General features: G+C 36.8%; 1 protein-coding gene across 6 annotated transcripts in view; it reads right to left on the reverse strand.

The window, feature by feature from the left end:
* Positions 1-1,878: 1,878 nt before the first annotated feature.
* Positions 1,879-20,165, reverse strand: part of scarb1 (scavenger receptor class B, member 1) — a 34,783-nt gene continuing 16,496 nt past the window's right edge. For 3 of the 6 annotated variants that reach the window (XM_037979513.1, XM_017432289.3, XM_017432288.3), the window contains exons 3-13: positions 19,595-19,736; positions 19,291-19,494; positions 15,595-15,690; positions 15,391-15,506; positions 15,143-15,309; positions 14,317-14,435; positions 9,954-10,027; positions 9,751-9,802; positions 8,217-8,363; positions 5,089-5,136; positions 1,879-2,714 (exon numbers count right to left, since the gene is read on the reverse strand). In XM_037979513.1, coding sequence (XP_037835441.1) covers positions 2,607-2,714; positions 5,089-5,136; positions 8,217-8,363; positions 9,751-9,802; positions 9,954-10,027; positions 14,317-14,435; positions 15,143-15,309; positions 15,391-15,506; positions 15,595-15,690; positions 19,291-19,494; positions 19,595-19,736 — 1,273 coding nt within the window. In that variant the 3' untranslated portion in view covers positions 1,879-2,606. Of the gene's footprint in view, positions 2,715-4,281; positions 4,355-5,088; positions 5,137-8,216; positions 8,364-9,750; positions 9,803-9,953; positions 10,028-14,316; positions 14,436-15,142; positions 15,310-15,390; positions 15,507-15,594; positions 15,691-19,290; positions 19,495-19,594; positions 19,737-20,165 lie in introns of all 6 variants that reach the window. The other 3 variants (XM_017432290.3, XM_017432292.3, XM_017432291.3) reach the window with 3 other exon arrangements.

Genomic DNA, 20,165 nt, shown 5'->3' on the forward strand with positions numbered 1-20,165 from the left:
AATCTATTTGTTGTAGTCCGTATATTTCTGTACCGCTTGCCCGATGGCAGCGGCACGAACAGTCTGTGACCCGGGTGGCTGGAATCCATCGCTATGGATCCAGCTCTCTTCTTGACCCGGTCTGTGTAAATAGAGTCCAGGTCTGGGAGGGGGCATCCCACAATGCCTTGTGCTGTTCTCACCACCCGTGTGCTGCTGAGAGTTAGAGGGATACATGACTCAACAAAGCTAGGATTTTATAATTAACATCTTTTTTACACTATATTTTTAGTGTATATCATGTAATGTACTGTACAATACTATATATTATGTAAAATTTAACATCGTTATGTAGTTAATCATAAGCAGACATTTAAGGTGCTCAAATAAAAGATACTGTATCCAGAGCAAATAACCTAAATATAGCTGGATACACTGGTTAAGTAAACAGTAAAACAAGCTTCTTATAGCTTATACGCTTTCCTTTTCTTTTTTTTTATTGAGACGTAGTCCCTGAACTGTGCTGTATATATATATATAAAGAGAGAGAGAGAGAAAATAGAAGTCTTTATCACTGAAGATAAAGGCTATTTAGATAAAGCGGACAGATGGCTTTGAACATAAAGATATACATTAATCTTCTGGCCCAGGATTCGTTCATCGACGCCCTCGTTCTGTGTCTCCTGTGGGGATTTGAGTCCTAGCAGAACAGTGACTGACTTTCTTTGTATCGTCTGCCACCAAAAGACGAAGGCAGAGAATAACATTTTTTGCTCATGTTTGTGTGTTTGTCTATGACCAAATTATCTCAAGAACCCCTGGGCAAATGTTAATGAAACTTGTGTAAAGTAATAACTGGATGTACATCAACAAATCATTAACGTTTGTAGTCAGTTTGATTGAAGATGGCTATCTCAGCCAACCAAACCTAACACAAAAATGGCTACATCTCAATCAGTTTTACAGATATTGACCTACAATTTGGTGTGGTAGTAGCTGAGAGCCATTTCCGACACATACTCTGAGCGTAATGTATTGTGATATAGTATGAGATTGTGCTAATTAGTATTTTCAAGGTTTAACCAAAATGGCTTTAACTCCGTCATAAGATGATCTCAGTCTAAAACAGATATGAAAGGCAGTGGGCAATTTGCATTCCTTCCTGAAATACTAGGTCTTTAAGTATTAATGACTTTAAAACACATTTGAAAGAATTCCTTTTTTTCCTTAGTTATCCTATATCAGTAGGGTGTTTGGGGGCCTTGGGTGTTTTACCTTTACATGGAGTGGAGCTTGAATGCTTGCAGACATTTCAGATCATAAATACTTCTGCAACAATGTGTTCTTAACAATCAGGATTCAGGATTCAGTTTTTTCAGGGGTCTCTGTCATAATGCATTTACAATTTTCACTAATTCACAATTTTTTTTTCAAACCTGCTTTGTCCTGTTCTCATAGCTGTCTGTACCAGCATGTAGAACGAGGTGGTTTAATGTTTTTAACTTGGGTCTCATCTGATCAAGTAAAAAATATTTGTTTAATTGTTAAACTGAAATCCTTTTATATTCTTTAAGAACCTTTGTGAGAACGTATTGATTTATGCCAACCTGATGAAGAAATGTTAAAACACTCTGAAAAGTATACAGACTACTTTCCAGCATGCCTGGAGTGTTTTGTTTTATGTGTAGTGCTCATTGTTTCCAGTTTCCATTTTCAACCTGATGCGGCTCCAATGAAATTAATACGTGGAATATCTTTGAAATGTCATTATTACTAGGACTATATGGTTTATTGAACACTTGAAGACACCCATCAAAGTGAAATTCCAGCAACCTTTTTCTTTCTTATCAGTTTTTATTTGAGTCTAATCCTCCCATCAATGAGACGCACAGAGAAAAGACTTGTTCCACATCAAAGTTAAACATTGATGAATTTATTATCTATAGTTTCTCCTTCATTCATACATTTTTTACAATGAAAAGGTACTTCAGAAAAAAGCATCACTCATAGCCATCTGAAGGAATGCATTCAAATTCACACAAGGACAGCAGTAGTTTACAAAGAGGAGTGCGTTTGCTCGATTTGAATCATTGATTGCCAGAGATGTCTGCCTGGTGAGCCTCAAAAACAAACTAATTTTATCTTTATAATATTTATTGCACATAAAAACATTCTTAATGTTATCTGTAGTAAAGAAACATCTCCTCCATGATGAAGGCACAGTGGTAAAATATTCAACACCTGATTCTAAAAAAAAAAAAAAGTGATATTTTTTTTTTTGTTCCCTTGTTGAAGAAGCAGAAACATTTCTCAAAATTTAAAACAAGAATTCCTGCCAGCATTAGTGGTTCTTTTCTGCTGCTCCTGAAGAAGAAGTGATGAAACTTGAAAATGTTCCAGCTCAGCAGAGATGACCACGGTAAAACAAACATTTCAAGCTGTCACATGTGCAGACAGATCCCTCTTCCTTTGATAAGATACTGTCACATATTTTAAAAATCAAGTTGGCGGACATCTTTGGCAGTTTTGTGAACTTTACGAGAAAACGTGGCATCAATTGCCTTGCTGAAAGATTTCCCCGTGCAGAATAGTCAATGTTTCAGTTCACAATATAAGCTGTGTAGGGTTTATCTGTGTGTTTTCTGGTTTGTGTTGTCTTGAAGCAGAGGGGTTTGTTCTTCCGTTGAAGTGCTTGTGCTTCTGCTTGGTACTGTGTCGTTCTTACAATCCTTTTTCTGTGATAGGGCCAGAAAGAAAAGTATTAAATGAGTCAAAGTAGAGGTAAATTTAAAAAAAAAAAAATTACAGTTATTTTAAAACATCAGATCAAGGTTGGTTTATAAGAAAAATAGCCCAAACTCTGAATTTCCCACAGAGAATTGTTAAATTCATTTTTAGAAAATGTAAACATGCCACCACAGCAAGCTGCCAAAAAAAAAAAAGAAAGTCATCCATCAAAACTTGTGGATCGGGTGAGGAAAGCACTGGTCAGAGAAACATCCAGGAGGCCAGAGTTAACCCTGATGGAGCTGAGCAGCTCTTCTGTACAGATGGGAGCATCTGTCTATAGGACCTCAAGAAGTTGCACAGAGCTGGGCTTCATGGAAGAGACATAGCTTAAAAAAAAAAAAAAAACCTGGACTGTTGGAAATTTCTTCCCTGGATATGTGGAGATGGTGCTGTGGTCAGATAAGATTAAAAATAAACCTTTAGGCCATCAAGGACAACGCCATGTCTGAGGCAAATCTATCACCTCTCATGCTGAGAACACCATCCCAACAGTAAATCATGGTGGTGGCAGCTTGATGCTGTGGGAGTGTTTTAGTTTATTAGTTTGTTTGTTTGTTTTTCCCATTAGAAGGGACTGAGAAACTAGCCAGAAGGGAAGTAAAATAGATATATTCTTAAAGGACACCTGTTGGAGTTTTCCAGAAATTTGAGACTTGGATGGAGGTTCACCTTCCAGCAGGAAAATGACTTGACTTCAGGTGTGGTCCAGCCACACCTGAAGTCAAGTAAGAATCTCTGATTTGATTTAAAGACTGCTGCAAGCACTGCCCATTCATCTTGAAGGGTCCGGAGCTGTTTTACCCTGAAGAACGGAGAAAAATGTATGTGCTGTTTTTTTCTTTTACTTAAAAAGTTTCCACTCCTTCCCATTTAAATTATTCTGAAACCATTTGTGCTGAGTTCTTAATGTAATCAAATTAAAAACTTTACTAAAATCCAGGTTGTAAGGTAAAATAAAAAGAATGCCAATGCGGGAGAATCATTTTGTTAATTGGCATGTGAAGAAACCAGACACACCATTTTATATTTTAGTTAAAGATCATTTTAAAAGAATCCATTTAGAACTTGCAATTTGTAATTTATTATTTGAAAAGGTAGGTTTTAATCATACACCATACAGTATAAAGAATGTACAAAGACATCAAATGCTGAGACTGAACATTGCACTTATTTTTTATCATAAATCCAAACAGAGGAAATTAACTACTATGGTTATTAAAGTGAAACCAATATTGTTGAACCATTTTGTGATATCTTTATGTTGATATCGATATGTTGCATCTGCTTCATAGTAGCAACCTACTGAGAATATTTTTCATTACACATCACAAGAACTGTCAGTTCCACTGTTACCAACAAGTACCAAACCGGGAAGAAATGCATGCAACATAACAGAGGCAAAATGTGTCATTCTCAAAAAGTCATTCTCTTCATGACAGAATCAGGCGTTTGTGTTCATCTGTGCAATTTGAACATGTTCTGTTTAATGCATGCCATTGAGTGTGAACCTACCTGAATTACTCATGATACTTTTCTCCTGTGTTTCATTGCCATGTGAGCCTTTTACCTGCCCATTATCGGTTGCCTAAAAGATGACCAAACTACCTTACACATGCACCAATTAAAAACAAACACAAGAACTTGCTGTTTGATTCATATTGTTATGGTAGATTAGAGGGTGTGTGTTGGATTTTAAATTATTCAAGTAAACATGCAGGGAGGTTTATTTTTTTACCTTTTCTTGGTTGGTGATCAAGATAGTCATGCAGTTAAGAAGACATGCGGTTGATTAATTAGGTTTTTAAGATTATTCAATCTGCTTAATTTCAGAGTTTTTTGTGTGGCTTGTGATGCAATTCTATAAAAATAAGCATTAAAAACTTTAGCCATGCTCAAAAAGGATATTTTTTTAGGGGGAGCTGTGATTTACAGCAAAAAAAGATTTGTGACTGGTGCCATGACAGAATTATTTGAGTATTTTTTTAAGACATTAATTTTAAAGCATTGGTTTCATATGATTTTTCAGCAGTTTTAAATCTGTTCCCACAAAATCTTTAGTCTCCCATCCTACTGCTTTAGCAACTGCCTGAGGGGACATTGGTCTTTAACAAATGAGTTTCTTCCTGCTAAAAGGACATGTCTAATGGGGTACATCCTGTTTTTTTAACCTACTGACCTCTGAAACAATGACTTAAGATTCCAAAGCATGTGACACGTGTGCAATGAAAACCCCAGATTTGGATTATCAAAAATTGGAGAAATAATTTAATTTTATTGAATTGAATTTGGGTGATTTATATAAAAGACTGTTCTACAAACCCCAAGTTTTTCTGTCACTGTGGAGATTACATACAACTTTGGAGACGTCTGGAAAACAAACGTGAAGAACTTCAGACAGTCATATTCAACCTGCAAGTCCTCCTTTCTTATAACCATTTTAATGAAATCTTAATCTCTTAACACCTGTACTTAACCTTCTTTAAGGTCCGCTGACTGACTGCGCTGTGAGTGACATAACAGACTAAAAACTTATTTACCTTGATAGCTTGGTTTATGGCATACAATGTCGGTGATAACATGTTTCACAACAATATTGTGTTATGAATGATACTGATAAGACTGACATGCTGGTAGTGGACATTAGCTTTCTTTCATGGAGCAGCCCGTCTGAATGATCTAAATTTGTTTTTGTAAAATAAAATGAAAAGAAAACTGTCCTCATAAAAATTAATTAAGAACAGACTCTCAGTTGGCTGAACATTGGAAATGGAGAAATCCTTTGGCTCTGTTGGAAAAAAGAAAACACCCAACACCACCTCTAAAGCTAAGTGTAAAAAAAAATAAAAAATCTGCTCTCATTGTTTGAATCTAGATATGAATTTTACTAAAAAGAAATGAAAGCTACATTGGCAGTTTTAAAATGTAGAAAGTAAAAAAGAATTAAAAAAAAGAAATTGCATCTCATCTTTGGTCAGCTTGAACTTTCCACATTTTGTCACTTTACAACCACAAACATCAAAGTATTTTACTGGGACTTTATGTGACCAAACCAAAGTAGCACATATTAGTGAAGTGGGAGGAACAAAGCATGGTTTTCAAATTTTTTACATGAATAAAAAAAAAATATTGTTTATATAGTAGTAATATGTCAACATTTGCTTGTGAAGAGTCGCACGCCTTTCATGTAAACAGGAGGTGGAGGTTAGCGACCATCATCATTTACTTACTAAAATTAAATTGTTTACCTGGTTGTACCTGCAATATTTATTTGTGATCAAAGACATAAGAAGATAGAACTAGCTGTAACAAAACAAAAAAGACAGACAGGAGTGGGTACTGAACTTGTGTTCACAAGAAGAAAATAAAAGAAAACTTTCCATAATTTTACAGCAGTCTCTAACCCACGGCACCATCTCAGTAAACTCTTCTTCTACATCAGGGGTGGGCAATCTTGGTCCTGGAAGGCCACTATCCTGCATGTGTTACTTGTTTCCCTGCTCCAACACACCTGATTCAGATGTTAAATTACCTCTTCATTTTCTGCAGAAGCCTGTTAATCACCCATTGATTCAAATCAGGTGTGTTGGAGCAGAGGAACAAGTAAAACATGCAGGATGGTGGCCCTCGAGGACCAGGATTGTCCACCCGTTCTACATATATAAAGGCACACTGTGTCTGTCACGTCTCAGTCACAGAGGAAGCAGTTTGATTAACTTGTGATCACATGGAAACATATCCAGCAAGGCCATGTTAAAATCCCTCATTATGGTTGCATTTCGTGTCTTATATAATCATCAGTTTAACGTTCTCTGACAAAAGGGATTTTACTCTTCACTGTCTTTTTCCCAACTTGGAACTTTTGCAGACACATAAGTATATATTAACACATGAATGTTGCACCCTCAGCCACAATCATTAAGTCTGTGAAACAGACGAATCAGGTGGCAGCAATTTATTAATACATTTGGCATACATTGTGACGCTGCTGTCCACCTTTACCTATAACTTGCGTATGGGTAAGAACCATTTTATGTGCCTCTGGTACATGTTATGAGGCAATCTGGTAACCGAGCTGTCCTTATGCTGTTTCAGTAACACTAATCATTCATCTTCTGTTAAATATTGTTACTTTGCCTTTTCATATTGCACATTATTGGCTTGTCTTTGTAAGATGTTCAGAGCTTGGGATGCTGTTCTACAACCTAACCCTGCTTTAATCTTCTCAACAGCTTTAGCCCTGACCTGTCAGAGGTGTTCCTTGGTCTTCATGATGCCATTTGGCCTTCACAGAACTGCTAGAGTTATACTGATATTAAATTACACACATTTACCAATTGGTCGCACTGGATTTTAGTTGAGGGGGAACAGAGTAAAGGTAGATGAATAGAAATGCAAGCCAAACTTTTCAGATTTTTATTTGTAACTATATTTTTAAAACTATGTATCATTTTCCTATCACATCACAATTATTTGCTACTTTGTGTTGGTCTATCACATAATATTCAAATAAAATACTTAGAAGTTTTTTTTGTTGTAACGTGACAAAATGTGGAATGAATACTTTTTCAAGACACTGTATGTGCTGCTAATTCCTTTGAAATACCTTAACATTATCCAAGATGTTTTCCTCCCCACACACCCAGAGATACCACTGTCAGTTCATATGCAATCAACAAAAAAAATTAAAGGAATCTGTATTTTTGAGAATGATAGCCAGTTATAGCACACCAAACCTAACAGAAGAAGTGTGCTAATATGATTGGATGACAACCCAAGACATGTTACTTTGGACTACTGAGCAAAACTACCAAATATGTCACAGCTAATTAAGCCATAACTGATAAACATTTATTTACAGGTTGTCAACAGTGTAAAGATAAATGAGCAGGAAGATGGGCAGCTGGAGGATTTCCGCAACACCTGAGAGATTTGGACTTTTTCCTCTCCTTGTTTGCTCAGTTAAGGAAAGGTTGGAGGTTAAAGGGTGTAGTTAAAGTAGTGTTTAAACACATGTTAGCAAAAGAGAAGGAGAGACTACATGGAAGTTCTCAAAATGATTATTTTAAAACCATAATATACTGTCTTTACAAAACTTAAAAAGGTGCGATATTAAAACTACTAATAAAGTATCAAGTCTTTTAGCGAAACTCCTAAAAAAAAATGCACACTCATGAGAAATTCCCAAAGGCTGAACGCACATCCTCAACAGAAGCCAATGAGCACAGGTAAGAGAGTAAAAGTAATTAGATTTTCCAGTGTATTTTTCTGCATCATTAATCATTTACAACATATTAATAAGTCCTTCCTATTAAAAATGAAACTTCTTCAGTGCAATCTCTCCTAGTCTTTTTTTTCACCATTAGTGGGAGGAACATGCATAAACTGTGCAACAAGCTAAATGCAGGTGAACATCAAAACACTACCAGAGTGTTGTGGACAAGACTTACCTTCACTTTGTAATGAACCAGAGAGGCAACAACAATTGTTACCAGACCAAGAGCTATGAAGATGTACTGCATGTACTCCATCACAGCAGGTAGAATAACCAGGTTTGTGTGGAATGTAGTGAGGACTGGTCCATCTATATACCCACTCTGTGACAGGACAAAATCAGACACGTTTTTATTTTACTCTCATTTTGACAGAAAGTAATTTTGTAAAACCTAGTTTTTAAAAAATGCAACTCATGTAAAGTAGGATGTTTTTTTTTGTTTTTTTAACTTAGGTTTTTACTTTTCCATCTTTTGACTTAAAAACATGTTATATCTCAATAGGACTAAAACATGTAGTGTTTATTGATTCTAATTTTACTTTCTTAAATACAAACTAATCTGTTAAAAATAAATCGCTACATTCTTTAGTTGGTTCAGTCCGGTGGTGTGCTGGTGACCACTAGCTTGCTAGTCAGACAGGTAGCATTCAGCTGTGAAGATGAGACAGAAAGCCAAGTCGTTGAGGCTAATGTTAGTCTAAATCTGGCCTAAAAGCGAAAGTTTTCTAAACGCCTATTTCTGGCTTTATATTAGTATTTAGCTATGGTTTGTTGAATAAGAAAATAAAAAAGCAAGAATCTGCCTGAGATTTAAACCTAGGTCTTCCACATGAAAGTGCACTGGAGTTTCCTTTAGACCAGTGGTCCAACCCTGGTCGTGGAGGGCCACTAACCTGCATGTTTTAGTCGTTTCCCTGCTCTTCAGCAGGTCTTCAGACGTACAGAAGTTCTGCAGAAGCCTGTTAATCACTCAGTCATTCAAATCAGATGTGTCAAAGCAGAGAAACACCTTAAACATACAGGATAGTGGTCCTCCAGGACCAGGATTGGACACCACTGCATTAAACCATCCAGTCAAATGTCTTTGACCAGACCACTACTCTGATGTCTTTGATAGAACTGGTGGTACTCTGATTATTTTAATTCCTGATTTTGATCTTCCCCATTTTATGACAGTGAGGCACGCATGATGATATTTGTTGTATAAGATTTAATTTCAGATACTTTATATCTAGTACTGTGAAAAAAGTCTCGAGTCATTCATCACTTCTTTGTTGTTTTGCTTCAAAAAAAACTTTTTCTGTAATCTTTTAAAACATGAGGCTACAACCTTCAGGCCAAGGATAGGTATCAGTGCATGGCTCATTTGGTACTAGGATGCACAGAAATAATAAAACAAACAAAATCTCTACAACTGTCTTTATATAAATTGGTCTGCAGGGATTTTTTTATCTAGTCAAAGCTGCTTAAAACTTTTACTTTTTATTTCAAGTTTCTAAAGTCAGTCACATTACATTTACCTCAACACTGGCTTCTGCACAAACCGATGAGGTAATTTTGAGGACTGATAGATAAGCTAAAAAAATCTAAAAGGATCCAAGCTTTAAATAAAAAGTGCAACCGCCCATGTAAAAGGGACCAGCTGAGAGTTTATCAGATCTCAAGACACTGTTAAAAGATTTAAAATGGTTAAATCATTAACAGCTTACCTCCGCAAACCACAGCATGGGCATCACCACCTCAGAAATCTTGCCAGTTTCTCTATAAAGGTCAACAACGGCAAACATCATTATAATTTAAGTGGGAGAAAAAAAACATAGAATATACGTATGACCCTCTTGTGTTAAAAAAAACAAAAAACAATACATGACAATTTCGATGGGGGTTAATGAACACAGGAATTCTTCCTTACGTAAATCCTGGAACTCTCTTCATATAGAGGTTGAGCTGAAGGCGGATGGACACATTCAGAGGGACACCCGTTAGCTGTAAACAAAATACAAAGAACTCCCATAAGGAATTTAAAAAAAAAAAACAAAAAAAAAACTCTTAAGTACGGATTTCTAAATGTGGATATTGTTGATTAAAAAAGTGGACAAGGAAGAACCCCTTCAGGTAAGAAAACAATCAAACAAAAGAAGGACATCCTTAAGTTTAAGACGTTATTTGGCATGTTCAAGTGTTTTTTTAACAATGTAAGGAAAGATTTAACACTATAGCCATTATGACACGCAAGACTTACTCTTTAAAGATCAGGATGTTGAACACTTCAAGTAAAACCCGGCAGGACTGAATTCCCCTGTCGCATGTAAGAAAGGGATCTGCCACGTTTCTTACTCATTTGCTTAAGAGTCTGGAAATTTACTTCATGGGTTCTTTTGTTCTGCTGAAAGATTTTCTTTAAATTAGCAGATCACTGAAGTCCAATCTGACTCAGTCAACTGTTGGTGTTTTTTTTTTATCTTATCACTGCTACATATTTTAATTAACAAACACAACATCGGATGAACAACCAGACATGAAATTATAACGCTCTCATTATTCAAGCCATAAAAAAATGCAAACGCAAAATCTAGAAGCGATGATTGAAAATACTAAGTCCACCGGTCCCAGGAATAATGTGAGGACATAGGAGCCAGGTGCTGCTTATTAAAATAGACATTAATTTTTCCACCTCACTGGTCTGAAACGTTGACATTTGCAGGTGTCTCAACAAGCTAAACATCGGCTGTGTAGTTGTTTCTGCAAATTTCATTAAAATTCCCCCTGTTGATGAGATAACAGACAGACGCACACACAGACATGGGCCAAAACATTATTATTCACCTTTGCCTTTTCGGCGACAAATAGACTTTTGTTCTGAATCCAAGCATTTTTCTGATAGACCAAATTGTGGCGTACATCGGTCCAGACTTTATACTCGGGGCCAATGGGCTGAAGCCAGTAAACACAGAGTTCAAAGCTCAGATCTCAACATGTGTCTCTGATATAGAAAAAAAAATTAAAATTGAAAAGATTTTTATATAAACCGGAGGGATTTCTGAGGATAAACAATAGGAATGCAGCCAGCAGCAGTGACAAGCAGAGCTGAAAAAGTGCTGGTAAATGACCTGCTAAAACTATTTTACTGCACTTTGGTACAGATTCTACAAGTCTTTGAAAAAAAGAAAAGAAAACTAAAGAAACAGGTCTTCTTAAAAAATGTCTTTTCTTATTCGTTGTTAGGATGATCAGTTAAGATGAAATCTGGTGACTGCAAAGGTCATTTTGCTTGCTTCACCTCAGTTTGAATGCAAATGAAGCATTCAGTGATTCCTTGTGCCCTTTAAATAGGCGTAATGCACAGCTCCATGTCTGGCACAAAAACAAACAGCATGTCAGCACATATACCTCTGTATAACTCATATCAACTGTCAAGCATGGTGGTGGAGGGCTGATAATTTGAGTCTGTTCTGCAGCCACAGGACCTGGGCACCTTGCAGTCATCGAGCCAAATCTGAACTCCTCTTTATACCAACATATTATAGAATCAAATATGAGACCATCCGTTTGACAGCTAAAGCCAAAATTGGGTTGCATAACACAAACACACACACACACAAAACACAAACACAACAGCAAATCTAAAACAGGGTGGCTAAAAAGCTATGAATCAGGGTTTGGCAATGGTCCAGTCAAGATCCAGAACTCAGCCTGACTGAAATGCTGTGACAGGACCTTAAAGCTTTGTGGAAACGAATGGCCACAAACTCAATTAAACTGAAAATATGCTGTAAAGAAGAGTGGGCCAAAATTCCTCCTTAACTAATATAGAGACTGATAAAGTCGTACAGAAAATGACTACTTTAAATTATAGCTGCTAAAGGTATTGAATCATAACGGGGACTTAATGTCACACAGATTTTCTATTTTGGCTTTTACTTGTTTGTATGTTTTGTTTTGTTTTAAAATAAATGATGACCTTATGGAATCTGTTGTGTGTTTTTGTACACATGAAGTTAGATTTGATGAAGTTTAGAACTTGGTGAAGCCCAGATTATTTTTATTAAGTCCTAATATATAAAACTGTCTTTTTTCCATGCAGCTTGATACATTTTTAAGACAACAGTCATTTTTCTACATTGTACATTTTGCATCATGTCCTGGAATGTGGGTACATTAGACAGCCACTTCCCCATACCATACATTTTCCATTTATTTTACTCTGTGAGAGCTCATCTCCAGCGGATGACAATTCTCAAAATGTCAGCGTTTTTATATACAGTTATAAGGGGGCTTTAAAGTCAGCTAATATTTTAATTTTCTCTGCAACCTACGATCTAAATACATTACCCCCTCCACACACACACCATTTATTTCACCTAACTTTACAAAATATCAAGCCAGTTTATGTTCCTTTTTTGTTTTTAATTTGAAGTCAGTGCAGACTCACTGGATTTGAACACTAAAGTCATTTCCCATGGTTTAATTGTCTCAGCAAAAGCTGTTAAATGTTTTTTTTAATAGTTACAAGACGGTTTTACAACTCTTAAGAACAGCTGCAATTACAAGATATAGCACAATTTCCAATTACCTTATCACAAAGCGCGTTAGTGCCAAAAGATATGACAGGTGAGCGTTACACAAGTTGAATTGCATGAAAAAATTACATAAAAGCAAATCATAGCAAGGTTTTATCTTATCAGTCCTTGCATCAGCAGTTTACTGAGGGAGCAGTGTAAATATGATTGACTTGGTTTGCTGTATTATTGTACTACAGTACAACGAGGTATAATATGGGACCTTTCTATGACTTTTAACTTAAGTTTAACTCCTTCTGTTCATCTGCTTTGTCACAAAAACCACCATGGCTCAGACACAATTCAATGATTCCAACATGACACTGTTTCCTTTTAAAAAGTTTGTAAATTGAGCTTAGCTATTAAGGCAGCTCCAAACAGATCAATTTCCTGGTTACTGAAGCTCCAGGGATTTTTATACCAATTTTAGCAGTTCGATGTAAGAAGAGTACAACCTGTTCCTGTCTCGGTCCTAAAAAAATATTACTGTTCCTGACGAAAGCAAGAAAATGATCTGATTCCCAATCTAGTAACTCCACCACCATAAAACCTTAGAAGTTGATCATAATACATAATTAGCAGATAAGCAATCAGCCCACTTCTGCTCAAGATCAGAGCAGGCCTCAGGGTCAACAGGGCTCATGTTTAACTTTGGATATCCTCCCATCAACCAAGTTTCAATCAGATGAAACTTTATAAACTTAAGTTGTGCTGCCATGTTCTTTTTAAAGAGAAGAGGTTTTCTCCTACAACCAATTCAAACGTAAAAAATAAGAACAAAAGAATTGTGGTTTTGCAATGGTCCATTGGGGCCTCAACCCAATTGAAATGCTGTGGTGGGTCCTTAAGAGATAAACTGAAGCAATATTGTAAAGAAGAGTGGGTCAAGATTTCTGCACAACCATATGAACCTGATAAAGTCTACACACAATAATACAGCACTCTATAAAGCTAACCTGAATAAATCATTATATAGAGTCTAATCAGTGCTTTAAACTCTATTCGTACACCGATGGGGCACATCGGAGGCAGTGGGGGGTTCACTGTCTTGCCCAGGGACACTTCAACATGTGACTGCAGCTAGGAATCAAACCTGTGACTTTCTCATTGGAGGACAATTGCTCTAACCACTGATCCACAGCCGCCCCAGCTGTTAGACAGAGGCCATCTGTCCAAATTGGGTCATTTTGCACCAGAACAATGATCTCAAACACAGCAGCTAATCTACAACAGAACGACTGAAAAAGAAAAGAATCAATGTGTTGCAACAATAAAGTCAAAGTCCAGAACCTCAACCTGGGACTTTAGGAGAGCTGTACAGAAAATAAAGGCCTAAAAACTTCAATAAAATGAAGCAATGTAGTAAAGAAGAGTGGGCTAAAATTCTTCCACAACAATGAGAAGCTGCCAATCGTACAGTAAATAACTACTTCAATTTCTATCTATTAAAAGTGGTTCTACAGGCTAATGTATCATGTGGTGGACTTGGCTTTTCACATAGCTTTTCCATAATGGCTTTGTTTCTTTTCTTTTTAATTATTCATAACCTGGTGGAATCCATTGTGTCTTTATGTATATTTGAGGGTAGACAATAACTTTGAACCTTTTACAGAGCAGATTATTATGTCCTGGATTGGAAGATGCTAGAATTGAAAGAGGGGGAACTTTCTTTTTTGCCATGCCTGAAAGTGTGAGTAAAAGTGTGTGCACACTTACTGGGTGGATGTCTATGAAAAGGTCATGTTTATCCTCATTGGGATGAAGGCCCAACACAAAGTCTTGCAGTGCCGGATCACCATTAATGAAGTGAGGTTGAGAGATGAAGGTCGGGGAATCTAAAATTGACAAAGCAATGGTGAAGTCATTCAGCATAACTGCAATGTTCTTTAAATTTGCCATGCACAAACTTTAGTGCTTAGAGATTTCATCTTCCATTGAGAGAGTTGGGAGGTTCAATTTCTGGCAGCAGTCACATGTCAAAATGTCCCTGGGCAAGAAATTGAACCCCTCATTGTCTCTGATGTGCCCCATCAGTGTATGAATGGAGTTTAAAGAACTGATTAGACTCTAAAGAATGATTTATTCAGATTAGCTTCGTAGAGATGCAGTAGATTGCTGTGTGTATGGCTGAATGAGGGCAGATTGTGTTGTAAAGTGCTCTGGTTGGCTAGAAAGCAACTTTTTACAGTCCATTTATAATAAAGTGTGAAAATTAATTAGGTCTTCAGTTGGCATTATGTGTTATGTCAAAAGAAATTAGAGCGAAATCTCCAGCTAGACAGAAACAAAGTGCAAGTGAAGAGTTTTCTCTTATCATTGCTTGTTTATCTTAACTGCCTAAAGAATCAAATTTTATCACGACTTCTGGAACACACTGTACTGTTGTAATTTAAGAAAAAAAAAGTGCTATGATTATGACTGTAGGGAATTACTGGTATTATTTTTTTTTTATTCAAACTACACAGACAACTATTATCAAACTAAATAAAACCCAAACACATTATGTGTGAACACTGAAATATCCCAGTGCACGTGTACTGACTGTGGTGGCAGGCGCTGACGTTGAGCAGGCCGGACTGCCTGCAGGGACAAAAGCCTTCGTTGGGGGCGTAATCGGTCCCGTTAGCAAACATGGTCTTGGGAGCAACAAATCGATATGAAGGGATCCCCTTCATGCTGCCAGACTGCTTGTAAACAAGTTCTAAAGACCTTGTTGAGAAAAAATGTAAACACTATTATTCGATCAGAAAGCAGCACACTTGTGAGAGATATTGGAGGGTGTGGGAATACCTGCAAGCATCGGGGCTGTAGAAGCGCAGGGTGCTCTCTTTAGTCATGAATGGAGGCCACAACTGCCCCGCTGTTCCATTGATCATGTTACACTGAGGAGTCCTCCAGTAGGTCAGCTGTCAGCAGCACGACAGAACAGTCAGGTACGGAAAAAAAAACACACACACAACTGTAAAAACTGAAAGTGTCATTTTGACATTTCACCTCTCGGAGGCCGTTCCAGGAGTCAACTTTGTGGACATTTTTGATGTCATCTTTCCCAGTGTGGACAGTGAACAGCCCAGTGTTGGAGTTGTTGAACTAATTTAAAACAACAACAAACAAAAAACGTTTAGCTAGAATCTCACTAAACCAACTACTCAGAATTTCTCTGGAGTACATGACAATTTAAAAAAAAAAATGTTCCTTGACGCTAGATTTAAAAAAATAAATAAATAATGAAAATGAAAGGGGAAAGGGCAAGTGATTAGATCTCACAGAAAGTTTCATTAAGAAGTTAAATGGAAATTTTTATAGAACATTTAGTAGATTATTTCAGTAATCTGATGTCAAAGACTTTATGTGGTAAAGCTGAGTAACAATGAACTCTTTTTTTTACATTACATTGTCAACAAATTGTAATTTATTTAATTATTTATCCATTTTGTCTCATTTGTCTCTATGTGTCCCTGTGATGGACTTGGAACCTGTGCAGGGTGTCCCCCGTGTCTCGTACAGTGACTGCTGGGGATAGGCACCAGCTCCCCGCGACCCGGAAAGGTCAAATACAGCTCCCAGTTCAACTAATCAAAACAACCAACTGTGTTTTAAAAAACTAATCATTAAGAAAGGTCATGTGAAGTACTAGTGATGGAGAAAAGCAAAACGCTAAGTGGATTTGATTATATTTAGAAGTCAGAAATGTTGAGTCATTTTATTATCGGGAAGGGGTCCTTGTTTCTGTGATCTGTGTTATTTAATGTTGTGAAAAGAAAGCACATGAAGTTTACCATGCTTTCTAATCTACTAGGGATGAACGTGTCTGTTTAAGATAATTATATCATGAAAAGATGAGTGGCTTTGTTAAACCGTTATTGACATCTGAACCTAAAACCTAAAATTTGCACTGCAGAAAAAACAGCATCAAGATGCAGCGCATTGATTTAGCAGCATCACAGTGGGAATGATCGACAGAGTGGGTCACTGATTAAAGAATCAATCAGTGAAGTGAATACATGTTTAAAAACTGCACAGCTTTTTTAGATTATTCATCAATCGGTTCAAATCAGTTTTGTGTGTGTTTTTTTATGTAATACAAAAACACAGTGGATCTTTTCTTAGCCCTTTACTGATGTTCTTTTGGGAAATTCAGACATGTCTTGATTGGACCAACCCCTAGGATTTTTAACATATTCTGAAACTTGATAATGTCAAAAAAGAATTTCAAGGTTTAGGTTTGTTTTCAAGGGACAGTTCCATGACCCTTGTCCCTTGGTCATCATTCCAAGCAATTAGCTCGGAATTGCTTTTATAATTTAAGGAATATTGCTAAACTCAGACCCATGGTGTCTAGATGTGATCTGGAAGTTATTTTACATGCTTTTATAGCATCTTGGGTGGACTATTGTAATGGTCTTTTTACCCGTTTTAACAAATCTGTAATGCATCGTATTGAAACTGTGCAAAATCTGTGGCTAAACTTTTAACAGGGACTAGACGGAGAGCTCATATAACTCCTGTTTTAGCTGCTCTTCACTGGCTACCAGTTAATTTTAGGTTTCAGTTTAAACTTCTTGCATTAATTTTTAGGGCCTTACACGGTCAGGACCCCCAGTATGTCCCTGATATGCTTAAGCCTCAGACTTCTGTCAGAGTTCTAAGGGTCTGCTGATCAGATGTTTTTGTTAGCTCCACATACTGTGTTTAAAACTCACGGTGTTCGCTCTTTTCAAGCTGTTGCACCCCGATTGTGGAATTCTCTCCCATTGTTCTTACGTCGTATGGATTCTGTTGACTCTTTTAAAATTACAGCTGAAAACATATTTGTATAGACAGGCTTTTAATTTATTCTGATGGTTCTTCTTTGCAGAGATAATCCACCCACCTCACATGGGTGGCATATCAAGATACTGATTCGACAGCATGATTCTTGCACAGGTGTGCCTTAGGCTGGCCACAACAAAAGGCCACTCTGAAATGTGCAGTTGACTTTTACTGTATAGGAGGGGTCCAAAAACCAGTCAGAATGTGGTGTGACCACCATTTGATTCACATTCCAGTATATTATGAATTGTAAATGATAGAATAATCAAAAGTCTTCCCAATTTTCCATTGAGGAACAATATTCCACTATTTTTAAGACACAGTTTTTTCTCAGACTGGTGAACCTCTACCCATTTTTACATCTGAAAGATCAAGCCTCTCTAAAATGTTATTTTTGTCCCCAGTCTTCTTACTGACTTGTTGCTAATTAACCCCATTACTTGCAAAATGCTCCTCCACTTGTTTCTTAAATCAACCACTAGATGTTCCTGAACTTTCTTCAACTCAACAAAAATAAAACTGAAGTAGTAGTTTTTGGAGCTAAAGAGGAAAGAGTAAAAGTTAACACACACCTGAAGTCTTTGATGCTGAAAAGCTCTGACAAAACCCAAAACCTTAATGTAATCATGGACTCAGAGTCCGAACAGCAACATTAAGACGGTTACAAAGACGGCCTTCTACAACCTGAAAAATAGAGCTAGAATTAAAGGACTGATGTCTCAGCAGAACTTAGAAAAACTTGTCCATGCATTTATCTTCAGCTGCCTTAACTATTGTAACTGAGTATTTCCTGGTCCTCCTAAAAACTCCTTCAGACAGCTGCAGCTGATCCAGAACACTGCTGCTTGAGTCCTCACAGAGACCAAGAGAGTCGATCACATCAGTCCAGTTCTGAGGTCTTTACACTGACTTCCTGTTGCTCAGAGAATTGATTTTAAGATATTTCTGCTGGTCTACAAAACATTAAACAGTCTGGGTCCAAAATACATTTCTGATCTTCTGCTGCACTATGAACCATCAAGACCTCTGAGGTCGTCTGGATCAAATCTGCTCTCTGTCCCCAGAGTCAGAACCAAACATGCAGAAGCTGCATTCAGCTTTAATGCACCAAATATTTAGAACAAACTCCCAGAAAACTGCTGGACCGCTCTGAATGTGAGTTTCTTTAAAACAAGGTTGAAGACCGTCCTGTTTGCTGCTGTCTTTGATTGAAGCTAAGAATTATTGTATTCTGTATTTTATGTTTTTTTTATATTTTATTCCAGTTCTTAATCAGAGCTTGATTTTAATTTTAAATTTTATGACATGTTCTTTCTTTGAGCTTCTCTACTTTTACATTTCTTTTTGATTTAATTGAGTTTCTTTGCACTTTGTCACAATGTTTTTTAATTGTTTATGTAAAGCACTTTGAGTTGACCTGTTGCTGAAATGTGGGATACAGATGCCTTGAGATGTGTTGCTGCCATTTAATTCAAGATTACCTTAGGTTGTTTTTTTAAAATCGTACAATTTCTTAGTCTAAACATTTGATATGTTTACTATGTTCCATTGCAAATAAAATGTGAAATTTGCCTATCAATGTATTCCATTATTAATTACATTTTACACAACATCCCATTTTTTCAGAACTGGACTTACCTAATGACATATTTGTGCAAGGTATTCTAAAAACTAAAATGATAAAGTATGGTATGAATATCTTGTATCATAATAACATCCAGTTGAATAATATTATATGTTCTGTATAAATCAAGATAAAGAGTAGTGATGCAATGTTGCTGTTCTCTCAACTATTACGGATACTCCTAACAGACAAAAATATAAGAAACTTGTCAACCCGAGAACCGGAAACAGCAACGACATAAAAATACAACTTACTTCCACAAAGAGGCCAAACTTTCCAGTTGAGGGCAACATGCCAGGCACGTACTTGTTAAGGAATTCAACTAGTTTACTATCATAACCCCACATCAACTCTCCCACTGTTTTGGTCAGGAAGGGACCCTCCTTGAAACCCTTGAAGGTGGCGCTGATCAATAAACGCAGTGCGTAGGGCATGTTCTCCAACATCACTGCTGCACCCTGAAAACACAGATTGGAGTGGACCAAAAACAACATGTGAATGCAAGATCGAACAAAACAGTTACATGTTTAGAAAGAGACGGGATAAAGACTCCCTTACCAGAACAAGCATGTTGGGAATGGTGACGACGTCCGACTCGTTCCCAACAGACATGGAGCGTTCGAAGAAGTATCTTCTGTATTCTTTGTAGGACACTGTCCCGTTGGGGTGAAACGTGATGTTTTCTTTCCGACACTGCTTTCTGAAAACACAGGAAAATTGTGCAAAAAAAAAAACACCTTCAACCAACGAGGAAGATTCAGAAGCAGAATCTGTGGTTCCAGGTGCATTTTGAACAGTCTTTTTAAAGTAATAAAGTGGGTAACAGATGATAAATTACATAAAAAACATTCTTTCATACTTGTTACGAACGCTGCATCATTAGGAGGATTATGGTTTACTCAGTTCTGATACATCTTGATTGTAATGTAGTTTAGATTTTTTTTTTTTGTTTGTATTTGTACAAACTTTTAGGAATTTCCTATTGCTTACTGCAAACACCTAAATACCATATTTGTGATATTACAATTAAAATTTTAGTAGGAAAAAATACCTACTTAAAATAAATTATTGGTAGATGAAACTCTTGGGGCAACTAGTAAAAATAGGGCCTGGGGTTTGGGTGATAGTC

Source organism: Kryptolebias marmoratus, linkage group LG14 (assembly GCF_001649575.2).
Source record: "Kryptolebias marmoratus isolate JLee-2015 linkage group LG14, ASM164957v2, whole genome shotgun sequence".
NCBI classification, from domain to species: domain Eukaryota; kingdom Metazoa; phylum Chordata; class Actinopteri; order Cyprinodontiformes; family Rivulidae; genus Kryptolebias; species Kryptolebias marmoratus.